Source organism: Rhinichthys klamathensis, unplaced genomic scaffold (genome assembly GCF_029890125.1).
Source record: "Rhinichthys klamathensis goyatoka isolate OS25496 unplaced genomic scaffold, OSU_Roscu_1.1 h1tg000132l_1, whole genome shotgun sequence".
Lineage (NCBI taxonomy): Eukaryota > Metazoa > Chordata > Actinopteri > Cypriniformes > Leuciscidae > Rhinichthys > Rhinichthys klamathensis.
The window spans coordinates 781,803-795,334 of NW_026606667.1; the positions used below are offsets into that span (position 1 = coordinate 781,803).

The 13,532-nt window shown below is 37.4% G+C and overlaps 1 protein-coding gene across 1 annotated transcript in view; it reads right to left on the reverse strand.

Annotated features, from left to right (window-relative positions):
• LOC130089428 (astrotactin-2-like) overlaps positions 1 to 13,532 on the reverse strand; it is a 482,727-nt gene that overhangs the window by 377,532 nt on the left and 91,663 nt on the right. The window contains exon 2 of the mRNA XM_056256733.1: positions 3,552 to 3,739. Coding sequence (XP_056112708.1) covers positions 3,552 to 3,739 — 188 coding nt within the window. The remainder of the gene's footprint in view (positions 1 to 3,551; positions 3,740 to 13,532) is intronic.

Below are 13,532 nucleotides of genomic sequence, written 5' to 3' on the forward strand. Positions count from 1 at the left end.
ATTAGCGTGTGCAAATAATAAAAGCACAGATGAGAGTTGTACGTTCTGCAGGTGATCTACACTGAATGTGCAAACGTAATGACATATAAGGTGCAAAATGGGTTAAGGCATGTTTTATCTGCTTCAATAATGGTGAATAATGACTGCCACAAACCTAAATCATTTAAATACTCTCCCGCCAATACATGTTGCGTCTGAAAGGGAAACTCCTACAAATGCATATGCAATAAGATCAACTGCAGAAATAATAACTAAAATAAAAATACAAAAATAATCCACACATTTTCATGTCTAATTTTAAATCCTGAAATTAGCTTTATAACTCTAAAGGAGAGTTAAAGCTGTTAGTAAACCTGGGGTCATTAGACACTGAAAATAGAGAATGTGTGAATCAACACACAATAATCAACAGGAGAATGAATGAATCCTTATATGAGAGATGCTTGGCTTCTGAATATCAAGCTTTGAACTGGATGCTCCCGGAAGGTTAACATCTGTTTGACCCATTTAATATTTATTGTAGAGTCTAGTGCACTTCTTGAGGCTGGGGAAGTGAGGTGTACATGCACAGATCTCACCAGCTGGACTCCGTTACACTTGCTTAAGAGTAATTTTCAATTGCAAATGCAAGTGCATTCTATTACATTCTATTATATTCTAAGTTACACTTTATTTCAATGTTCCACTTTAGACATTCTACTAACTCTACGTAATTTTGCAACTGCATGTCAACTAACTCTCATTAGAGTATTAGTAGAGTGTAGTAGTCTATTAGTAGACCGTTAGGTTGAGGTTAAGTTGACATGCAGTTGTAAAGTTCCTCATAGGCCCCGATCACACCAAACGAGCAGTGCGCTGTGTTTTTTTATGTTGCTAGGCAACCACCGAAACAGCTGTCCTGTCAGTCAAGTAAACGTCATATTAGCTTTTTATTAACTTTATTTACTTTCTGTTAACATTGTGGTAGTTACGGTTCGTTTATCCTCCATCATTGCAGTCTCGGGACGTTCAAAGTGACTGTAGCTTTCGTCACTACAACGGATGGCCCGCCTCTCCATGCATTCGATTGGAGAGTGGAAAAAAAACGTGATGAAGTCGACCGCCATGGTGAACGTGATTTCACCAAGAACCACATGTTCCTGGATCAACTTTCCAATCAACCAATCAGATTTGACGGGACAAGTTTACAGTTTATGTCGAGTTTAGGCTTAAAACCAGGGTGAAGTACTTACACATCAGTGTTATTAACCTTTCATTACCCTCTGATATTAGGGGAAAGTTATGGGTAGGGTTAGGTGTAGGGGTAGGGATTGGGTAAGGACTAGATTTTGGAACAGGAATGTTGATCCAGGACCATGTCTTACTTGGCAAAATCACGGTGACTGACGGCCATAGTCAGTAGAATGTCTGTTGAGGGGCTTCAAAATAAAGTGCTATTCTATTCTATTCTATTCTATTCTATTATATTATATCCAATTCTATTCTATTCTATCCTATTATATCCAATTTTATTCTATTCTATTCTATTCTGTCATATTCTATCCAATTCTATTCTATTCTATTCTATTCTGTTTTAAGTTACACTTTATTTTGATGGTCCACTTTAGACATTCTACTAACTATAAGTAACTTTGCAACTGCATGTCAACTAACTCTCATCTGAGTTTTAGTAGAGTGTTAGGTTAAGGTTAAGTTGACACATAGTTGTAAAGTTACTTATTGTCAGTAGAATGTTTGTTGAGGAGCATCCAAATAAAGTGTTACTCTACTCTACTCTACTCTACTCTACTCTACTCTACTCTACTCTACTCTACTCTACTCTACTCTACACTCTATTCTACACTACACTACACTACCTACTCTACTCTACACTACACTACTCTACTCTACTCTACTCTACACTACACTACTCTACTCTACTCTACTCTACTCTACTCTACTCTACTCTACCCTACCCTACACTACACAACACTACACTACACTACACTCTACCTACTCTACTCTACTCTACTCTAGTCTACCTACTCTACTCTACTCTACTCTACTCTACTCTACTCTACTCTACTCTACTCTACTCTACTCTACACTCTACTCTACTCTACTCTACTCTACTCTACTCTACTCTACTCTACACTCTACTCTACTCTACTCTACACTCTACTCTACTCTACTCTACTCTACCTACTCTACTCTACTCTACTCTACACTCTACTCTACACTCTACTCTACTCTACTCTACTCTACTCTACACTCTACTTTACTCTACTCTACCTACTCTACTCTACTCTACTCTACACTCTACTCTACTCTACTCTACTCTACTCTACCTACTCTGTTCTACTCTACTCTACTCTACTCTACTCTACTCTACTCTACTCTACTCTACTCTACTCTACACTCTACTCTACACTCTAGACTCTACTCTACTCTACACCCTACTCTACTCTACTCTACTCTACTCTACCTACTCTACTCTACTCTACACTCTACTCTACACTACTCTACTCTACTCTACTCTACACTCTACTCTACACCCTACTCTACTCTACTCTACACTCTACTCTACTCTACTCTACTCTACTCTACTCCACCCAGGTTATAGCTCTACTCTACTCTACTCTACCTACTCTACTCTACTCTACTCTACTCTACACTCTACTCTACTCTACTCTACACTCTACTCTACTCTACTCTACACTCTACTCTACACTCTACTCTACTCTACTCTACTCTACTCTACTCTACTCTACTCTACTCTACACTCTACTCTACTCTACCTACTCTACTCTACTCTACACTCTACTCTACACTCTAGACTCTACACCCTACTCTACTCTACTCTACTCTACACTTTACTCTACTCTACCTACTCTACTCTACTCTACTCTACTCTACTCTACTCTACTCTACTCTACTCTACTCTACTCTACTCTACCTACTCTACTCTACACTCTACTCTACACCCTACTCTACACCCTACTCTACTCTACACTCTACTTTACTCTACTCTACTCTACTCTACTCTACTCTACTCTACTCTACTCTACTCTACTCTACCTACTCTACTCTACTCTACTCTACTCTACTCTACTCTACTCTACTCTACTCTACCCAGGTTATAGTATTTTATTTTGTCTGTAATGTTATGGCATAATACATTTCAAATCCCTTGCTTGTCATTGTGGTAACGACTGCTCAGCCGATTTTAATTAAAATAATGTACTGAAGTGTGCATTTTACTGTATGTTGCACACTAGCAAGTTCCAAATAAATGATATGATCAATAATTCATGGCTTCATGTGTATTTCCATTACTTTACATCTTCTTACATTTCAACTTTATTATTTTAAGTTACGTGAGAATAATTGATTTTTTTTTTTTTTAAGAGGTGGAAACGACGATTTGATTGTACTTAAGTTCATTTGCTGCCTAAAGTTTCTAAGTTGAATAGGTGGATTTTTTTCTCCACTGTTTTCATCTTGACTTGAATTATAGTGTAGTTTCAGCAGATGTGAGTGAAGCCAGCTGTGATGAGTAGAGTTGTACTCACCATCACTGAGATGTGCAGCAGGTGCATGTGTTCGTGCAGGACCCGGGGCTGTTCTCGAACCGTGGGCTGCGTGACCTGGGACAGTTGCTCAGAGCTGCTGACGGACACGTGGAAGAACAACGTCCCGTTCTCCAGCCACTGCTGCTTCCAGTGCACCTGCGAGATGAGCGCGCCGGTCCCAGACATCTCTGAAACACACAGATCACACACATTCATTTCACTGGCTTTTCAGAACGGTAAAAACAGGCCTGGGGAAATGTGATTTATATTGTTATTTCCTAAATGAAAAATGTGTCCGCAAAAAAAGTGTAATGAGCACATCCTGTAATTATATAAATATAATATAAAATACATTAATACAATACCAGTCAAAAGTTTGGTTTATTTATTGATGTAAAATATTTTGAAAGATTACTATTTCTCGTTTGCTCATCCCATTTACATTTAAATTTTTTTTCTATTTTAATTTATTTTAATTAAAATCAATCTAATACGATGATTTGATGCTCAGTTATCAGCAATTATTATTGATGACCAATAATGTTGCTCCTATTGTTATCAATGTTGAAAACAGCTGTGATGCTTCATATTTTTGTGGAAAATGTGATCCTTTTTTTCCGGAATCTTTCATTAATAGAAAGTTCAAATAAACAGCATTTGTTTAATATTATTAATTGTCACATTTGATTAGTTTTCTAAATTAAAAAAGAAAAATCCTTCTATTTGTTAAATCCTCCCCCAGACTTTTTTAATTGTAGCGTCTCACAGTTTCAAAAAACTCATACAAATATGAAGCAGCACAACTGTTTTCAACATTGATAATAATCATAAATGTCTCTTGAGCATCAAATCATCATATTAGAGTGATTTCTGAAGGATCATGTGACTCTGAAGACTGGAGTAATGATGCTGGAAACTCAGCTTTGATCACAGGAATAAATTACACTTTATTCATATAGAAACCAGCTATAATAATATTTCACAATATTACTGTTTTCACTATATATGATTCATACATATATTGTGTTTTAATCCATCATGAAGCTTCTGTATGGATTTGTGTGACTCCACCTGACCTTCCATATTAGACTAGTAATAATCTCTGCCATCAAATGAAGAGTTATTATGACATCCTGACCAAGTCGTCCATTTTCCCAACTTCAAACATGTTTTTCCGAGCATCAAACGGCAGTAATCGAGTCTCTTCACACCAGCACTCTTTTGATATCTCTAACGCTTCTTGACGTCTTTAAACTAAAGGTGACATTGTCAGATGTGCTTGAAACAGAGTCTCCGAGTTCAATCGAAACTTTCCGACATCTGACAGGTTTCAAGTGTTTATTAGTTCACTAAAAAACACAAAGTATAATAAAATTGAGTCATGCACTATAAGTCGTACGGTAGCTTTATGTGACAACCAGCAAACAAATAATAATTCAGTTCAACTTTTTCTTTTTCACATGTACATGCTAAAGAAGACATCTCAGGTTTAACTAATGCTAAATGTGAATCTATTACACTTAGTTTTTGTGGTGGAGGCAGAAGAAGAAGAAGAATAAAAGGAAGAAGTTCCAATGCAAACGTTTACTAATGATATCACTCAAATAGGTACAGACAGGCAGAAGATTCACACACACTAAAGACAACAGAGATCAGACGCAGAACACAAGGCTTAAATACATGGGGAAACAGATCAAGGAAACGAGACACAGCTGACGAGACTAACGAGGTGACATGAGACAGATGAACTAATGATGATGATGACACGTGACAGGATGACAGGCAGACAAGGCCAATGAAAACAAACAAACCAGAAGGTAACACGTGACACCTTCATAATCATGACATAACACGTGAAGGAGGTTTTATGCATGTTTATGACAACTGTCATTAAGTGTCATTCGCTCAATTATGACATTTTTAATGCAAATATGACATTGTTTAAGATGTCTTTGTTATGACAACTTGACATTACTAAGACAATACAACCTGTCATAAATATGTCATAAACATGACATAGCAGATTAATTATCAAACTTAAGAAACCACTTAGCTTTATGGGTTAACATTACATTAAGCTGTCAGGTGGTTGGTTTTGACATTGGCTGTCATGAAGCCATTATAACTGTGTCATGAATATTTTTCGTGACCTCAACTACAGTGGTACAAATTGAATTTGTCATTAAACAGTTATAACGCCTCATGACAGCCAATGTCAAAACCAACTACCCATAAAGCTAAGTGCTTTCTTAAGTTTGATAATTAATCTGCTATGTCATGTTTATGAAATATTTATGACAGGTTGTATTGTCTTAGTAATGTCAAGTTGTCATAACAAAGACATCTCAACCAATGTCATATTTCCATTAAAATGTCATAATTGAGCGAATGACACTTAATGACAGTTGTCATAAACATGCATAAAACCTCCTTCATGTTTATGACATGTCATGATTATGAAGGTGTCATGTCAGTCTTATGCACACCCCTTCAAGTACAGTGTTACCAATATGGTAAATATATTATTTATAAATATTAGTTTGGTAAATATTATTTGAAAAACTTGTTTTATTATTTGTTTGTATTATCTGAAAATTAAAAAATGTTGCCTTGTCAGCTGTCTGAAATAAAATCAAACTTGAAGTACTAAACGTACAAAAAAACCTCAAATAAACATATAAATATAAAACATATAAAACATAATTAAGTTACTAAAACTACAATTAAATCCCAAAATACCAGCTAATAAAAAATATCAATGGATAATATTATAGTGGACCAGATGTCATTCATTGAGAAGAAGCATTAGAACAACAGGAGAGAACATCAGTCTGTGAGTGTTTACTTTCTCATTTGATTTTAGCGCGGCTCTTCGTTACTGTGTTTACCCTGGTAAAAACGCGTGTGTGTTTGTTTGTGTCGTGACTGAGTTTCGCTGGCCAAAGAGTTGGGCGTGGCCTGCTGTATTCATTAACAGGGTATTAGGTGTGTATAAAACTGGTTAGTGCACCGCGGCAGCGGTCGCGGCTGCCCTCGTGTGAAGCCCTCATCGTGTGAAGACCAAGGAGTGTAAAGACCAGCGACTCTACCTGTGCGACTCCACCGAGCAAGGACACCGACAAAGCACTTGAGTATTAAATTCTTCTTGTTTATTTATTGCTACTGCTCTACGGACAATACACTGGTCACTCCACTGCACACCTCAGATCACTTCCTCCTCACTCTCAACCTCAACCTGCCTCAGAACACAACACACACTCCTCCACAGGTCACCTTTCGACGAAACCTACGCTCACTTTCACCCTCTCACCTATCCTCTTTGGTCTCATCCACACTTCCTCCACCTGATCAGCTCTCAACACTTGATACTAACTGTAAAACTGATACTCTTTTCTCCACTTTAACATCCTGCTTGGACAACTTCTGTCCCCTTTCCTCCAGGCCAGCCCGTGCCACACCCTCTGCCCCCTGGTTAACTGATATTCTTCGCGAACATCGTACTAAACTCAGGGGTGCAGAGAGGAAGTGGCGCAAATCGAAAGATTCGACAGACCTGGGTCTTTATCAATCCCTTCTCTCTTCCTTCTCTGCTAATATCTCTACTGCTAAAATGGCTTACTATCACAACAAAATTTTCAATTCTTCTGACTCTCGCATGCTTTTCAAAACCTTCTCCTCTCTTCTTAACCCTCCTCCTCCTCCTTCATCAACCCTAACAACTGACGATTTTGCCACATTCTTCATAGAAAAAACAACCACCATCAGCGGCCAATTTACCAATCCACAAACTGACACACACATTTTACCAACAAACGCACACATTCTACCCTCCTTCTCTCTACTTTCAGAGGCGGAAGTCTCTAAACTCCTCCTTTCCAATCGCCCTGCTACCTGTCCGCTTGATCCTATCCCCACTAATCTACTTCAAGCCATTTCTTCCTCAGTTGTACCCACACTCACGCACATCATAAACAACTCTCTCCACACTGGTACCTTTCCCACAGCTTTTAAGCAGGCTCGAGTAACCCCACTGCTTAAGAAACCCAATCTAAATCCAGCACATCTAACAAGTTACAGACCGGTATCTCTTCTTCCATTTGTCGCGAAAACACTTGAACGAGTTGTTTTCAACCAGATCTCCTCCTTTCTTACACAGAACAACCTCTTGGACGACAATCAGTCTGGTTTCAAAAGCGGACACTCAACTGAGACTGCCCTGCTCTCAGTAATTGAAGCTCTGAGACTGGCAAGAGCAGCTTCCAAATCCTCAGTCCTCATCCTGCTGGATCTGTCTGCTGCTTTTGACACAGTTAACCACCAGATCCTCCTGTCAATCCTAAAGATGAAGGGCATCTCGGGAACTGCACTCCAATGGTTCGAGTCTTACCTCTCAGGTAGGTCCTTTAGGGTGTCGTGGAGAGGTGTGGCGTCTAAGACCCAACATCTAGCTACTGGGGTGCCTCAGGGCTCAGTGCTTGGACCACTCCTCTTCTCCATCTACATGACATCACTAGGATCTGTGATTCAGAAACATGGCTTTTCCTATCATTGCCACGCTGATGACACGCAACTCTACCTCTCATTCCAGCCTGACGATCCGACGGTAGCTGCTCGTATCTCAGCCTGCCTGACAGACATCTCTGGCTGGATGAAGGACCACCACCTTCAACTAAACCTTGCGAAGACAGAGCTACTTGTGGTCCCGGCCAACCCAACACTTCATCACAACTTCTCCATTCAGCTAGGCTCGTCATCCATAACTCCATCAAGGTCAGCTAAGAACCTTGGGGTTGTAATTGATGATCAGTTGAAATTCACAGACCACATTGCTAGAACTGCCCGGTCCTGCAGATTTGCCTTGCAAAACATTAGGAGGATCAGGCCCTTCCTTACAGAGCATGCCACACAACTCCTTGTCCAAGCACTTGTTTTATCCAGACTGGACTATTGTAATGCTCTCCTGGCTGGTCTTCCAGCTTGCTCTGTCAAACCTCTACAATTGATCCAGAATGCTGCAGCCAGAGTAGTCTTCAATGAGCCGAAGAGAGCACACGTCACTCCTCTCCTCACACAATTGCACTGGTTGCCAGTTGCCGCTCGCATTAAATTCAAGGCACTGACGTTTGCCTACAGAACAACCACTGGCACTGCTCCCTCTTACCTAAACTCATTACTTCAGACTTATGTGCCATCCAGAAACCTGCGCTCTGCTAGCGAATGTCGTCTTGTGGTACCATCTCAAAGAGGCACAAAATCTATTTCTCGGACCTTTACCATGGCTGTTCCCTGTTGGTGGAACGATCTGCCTAACTGAACCAGAGCTTCTGAGTCAGTAGCCACTTTCAAGAAACTGCTGAAGACATATCTTTTTCGGCAGCACTTGATTCAGTAGAATTAACACTTTCTCTTCTCTTCTATTCTATAAAAAAAAAAAAAAAAAAAAAACTGCACTAAAATTAAACTGAGAGGGGTTATAGCACTTACGTATTGTTGTCCTACTGTTAGTTTAACTGCTTCTATTGTTCTCATTTGTAAGTCGCTTTGGATAAAAGCGTCTGCTAAATGAATAAATGTAAATGTAAATGTCATTAGTTTTGTTGCACATCATAAGCAATCGTGACACGGCAACTTATATATATAAATACTAAACCATTAAAACAAGATTTGAAAGCTCCGGTGGATTTATAGTGAATCATGAATTGCAGTCTGATCCTCACACAAAGCTACTGTATTTAGAAGGATTTTTTTAGTGCTATGTAGAGCTTGACAGCCTCTTTTCACTGAAAAGGTTCAGGATGAACATAATTAAAAAAAAAATGTTTTTTTCTTCTTAAAGGATTGGGAAAAGACATGGGTTTGGAAAGACATGAGAGTGAGGTTTTCACTTTGACAATTTCCTTTAATTCCAGCCATCTCGAGTCAACAAACGGCTCTTAAATCAGTCACTCCGGTACAAACGAGAATAAAACACGGCTCATAAGCACTGCTGGATTGATTTTCAATCATTCTTGAATCAGAGATCTGCTTTAGCGACTTCAGTCCTCAAAGCATGATCAAAAACCTCCAGCGTGTGATTGTACACCAGTGAGAACTGTTCCTGCGCTGGTATTTGCGCAGGAATGGAGACCTTGAGGGGAGAACGGATAAAACGTGTCCAGATAGGGATCAGATCCGTGCGATGGGCTTTCCATCGACTCAGGTTTGCGGTTTGACCGCTCAGCGTGACCTCGGGAGTAATAAGCCTGATGTTTTCAGAGGAGCTGCAGAAGAGAGGAAAGCTGTTCCACCAGTAACGAGAAGCGGGGAATTGATCCTGGAAGAGCACAGAGTGGCCGGATGCTGAGAACGGGACATTCGGAAATCAGGAAGATCCTGACCTCTAACAAAAGTCCTCGTACAGTTCTCAGTTAAGCTTCATTTCAGTATCGATAGAAAGAAAGGAGTAGTTCACTTTAAAATGAAAATTACCCCATGATTCACTCACCCTCAAGCCATCATAGATGTATATGACTTTCTTCTTTCAGACGAATACAATCAGAGTTATATTAATAAGCATCCTGACGCTTCTGAGCTTTATAATGGCAGTGGATTGCAACCAACAGTTTGAAGCTCAAAAAAGTGCATCCATCCGTCATTACTTTGTAACATGATAAATATTAACCTGTTAAGCTGCAACCCCACTTTTGAAAAATTCCCAGAAATGGCATACCCAAACTGAAACAGATACAGTTCATAAACCCTTTCTACTAAAAGCACAAGTAAGATCTCATTTGAAAGCTGACACCTGGCAGTTTATTTTAAATGTTGAATTAATTAGTCATAATGAAAAAATAATAATTATAAATGGCTTCAAAGTTTTGTAAAGTTATTAGAAATGTATTTTTATGAAACATTTTCATGAAAATAAAATTTAAGTTGGCATTGTATCAATCTAGAAATGCACTGCAGCTAAAGCCACATGTCTGGCCATGTTATATTTAACATTTGAAGATGATACGTCTAAAACTCTGCATTTAGTTAAATGTTTTTCAAGATCATGTCATATGACTTTATTTTGATTTGACTCTAAAATACAAACTGGTGTTTATTGTCATCTTCTAGCATCCATTCAGTCTATTGTCTCAATTGTTTTGTGGTGCAAACGATCCCCATTCAGTGTCAGTCTCTGCCACTGCACACATTCACACCTCTCCAGCCTGGTTATGGCTCTAAATATGCTTTTCTTTTGTCTACATTATAATTACTAATGACTGGCTATTCACACTGTTTCAATCCCTCGTTTATTTTATCAAAGTTCTCACTTCACATTTGAAACTGTATCAAATGCCCTTTTTTGAAAAAAGAAACATTTCAGTAAGCATTCCTATTTAGAAAAAATCATAAAAATAACAGCTAATGTGGTGGTAGGTGCACCTAGAGCTAGCTAGCATGTTAACTTAGCACACCATCAATACACGACAATTTATGAGATTAAAACCATGTTTGGGCTCCAAATTTACTTTATAACGCAAGTCGAGTGTTTTAATATTTTTCTTACACAAACTCATGGCTTTGCTTCAGAAGGCCTTTATTAACCCTTTATTAGCCACGTGGAGTTCGTTTATGATGGATGGATGCACTTTTTTGAGCTTCAAACTGTTGTTTTGTATTCACTGCCATTATAAAGCTTGGAAGAGCCGGGGCATGTGCTAATATAACTCTGATTGTGTTCGTCTGAAAGAAGAAAGTCATATACACCTAGCTTGAGTAAACTTGAATAAGTTTGAGTTGTCATGGGGTAATTCAAATCTTAAAAGTGCCTTTTAAAAAAACTGTACTTTGAGACAATATTAATTAAATAAAAGCAAACTTAAGTGTGTTTAAAGATAGTACACTTTAATGACTATGTTTCTTAAGTACACTTTTAAAAAGTGCACTTTGTAATAATGTCAAATTAAAAGTTGTACTTTAAAGTACATTTTAAATCATGAAAAAAGTCACTTATTTTGATTTGCACATGTAAAGTTGTTTAAACTGCGGTGTGTTATTCAATATTACATTTAAACTAAATTCCAACTTTATCATGACAAATGTGTATATTTAAAAACATCAAACCAGTGACATATATGGTAACTCTTTACATTAGTTAATTAATGCATTAACAAACAATGAGCAGTAACTTTGTTACAGTATATTAATGTTTTGTCAATATTGGTTAATACAATTAGAAATGTTTAATTATGAAATTATAGCTACATATAAAAATGCACTTAAGTTCATATGTAAAATTCAACTAATTAAGTGTCCAAAAACAATACATATAGTTTGTACTTAAAAGTATATACAGGTGAAACTCGAAAAATTTGAATATTGTGCAAAAGTTCATTTATTTCAGTAATTCAACTTAAACTAATATATTATGTAGACTCATTACATGCAAAGTGAGATATTTAAAGCCTTTATTTGTTATAATTTTGATGATTATGGCTTACACCTTATGAAAAGCTTTTCACAATATTCTAATATTGAATTTGGGGTTTTCATAAGCTGTAAGCCATAATCATCAAAATTATAACAAATAAAGGCTTGAAATATCTCACTTTGCATGAACTTTTGCACGATATTCTAATTTTTCGAGTTTCACCTGTAAGTGCATCATAAAGTATGCTATAGTGTATTTATTTTTTCACAGAAGGCACTAGTTAAAACTGATATTCATCTACTTCTACATACATCTTCATTCAGTCTGGTCATTGTCGATCAGCTGGCACATTTTGCATTTATTACTTCGTTTAACTTTTTGTGTGTGTAAAACTCTAAAAGCACTTTTTCAGCATCTTTGGGACTAATGGACAGGCAGCAGAAATTGCTGAGCATTGTATTACAAATCTGTAGTGTGTGAAACTTGCTATCAGAGTTTTTTTAATCAGATGTCCTTTAATAAAACAGCGAAGAGCAGAAAGCAAGTAATCGACCGTGACAAGCAACAGATCTTTTATAATAAAAACACGTCCTGTTTTACTGCGGGTAAGCCTGGAGCAAGACATCCAAAGAAAATAAACACAAATAAAAGACAAGTGGTCAAGTGAATATTAGCAGCAGCGTCCCACCATATCAGATGACACTATCAGCTTCAATTAGCTTAAAAACTCCCTTTCCAGGCAGCAAGCCAAAAGTTTCAAGCCATTTAGATCAATTTAGAGTGGATTACTGTCGCTACTCAAAGCTGAATACATTTGAATAAATTATATACATTCAGGGCCGTGGCTGAACCGAACAGGAACAACATGGCATGTTTGGTGTGTTTTAATTCATCCAAATACTGTAGATAGTTTGCTCAAATCTGCACCCATTGTTTAACAAGAAAGAAGCCAAACCTAAAAGAAACCTTTAGTTTAATCAAGAGAAATACACGACCCTATGAGGATGCTGCCAAAATTAAAAACAACATTATGACTTGATAATGCTTGATTGCATCACTAAATAAATTGTCCTCTGGGATATTCATATCCCGCCTGCACAGAATTGCATGTCTTTAAAAGTAATATTCAGTATGATTTAGTGTAATATAACTCTAACAGAGACAGACATCTGATTATTAAACATTTAAGGGATAGTTCATCCACCAAAAAAATTACAATTCTGTCATAATTTAACCAGTTTTACTACACTCAAAAAAAAAAAAGATGGGTTGTTTTAACTAAATTTTGTGTCAAATATGGACAAAATCAAACATTGGGTTAAAATGTAATAAAAAAATAATAAAAGGTCATAAGGTATTGTTCATGAGGGACTCTTCCTGAGGGAATCATATTCTGATGTTATTTGCTTCCCAAGAAACATTTCTGATTATTATTGTTTTTTTGTTGTTGTTTTTTTAAAGTCAAGATTCTTTGATGAATAGAAGGTTCAAAATAGATTCATCCGAAGAAAAAAAAAGCTTTTCTAACATTATAAATGTCTTTACTGTCACTTTTGATTACTTTAATGTGTCCTTGCTGA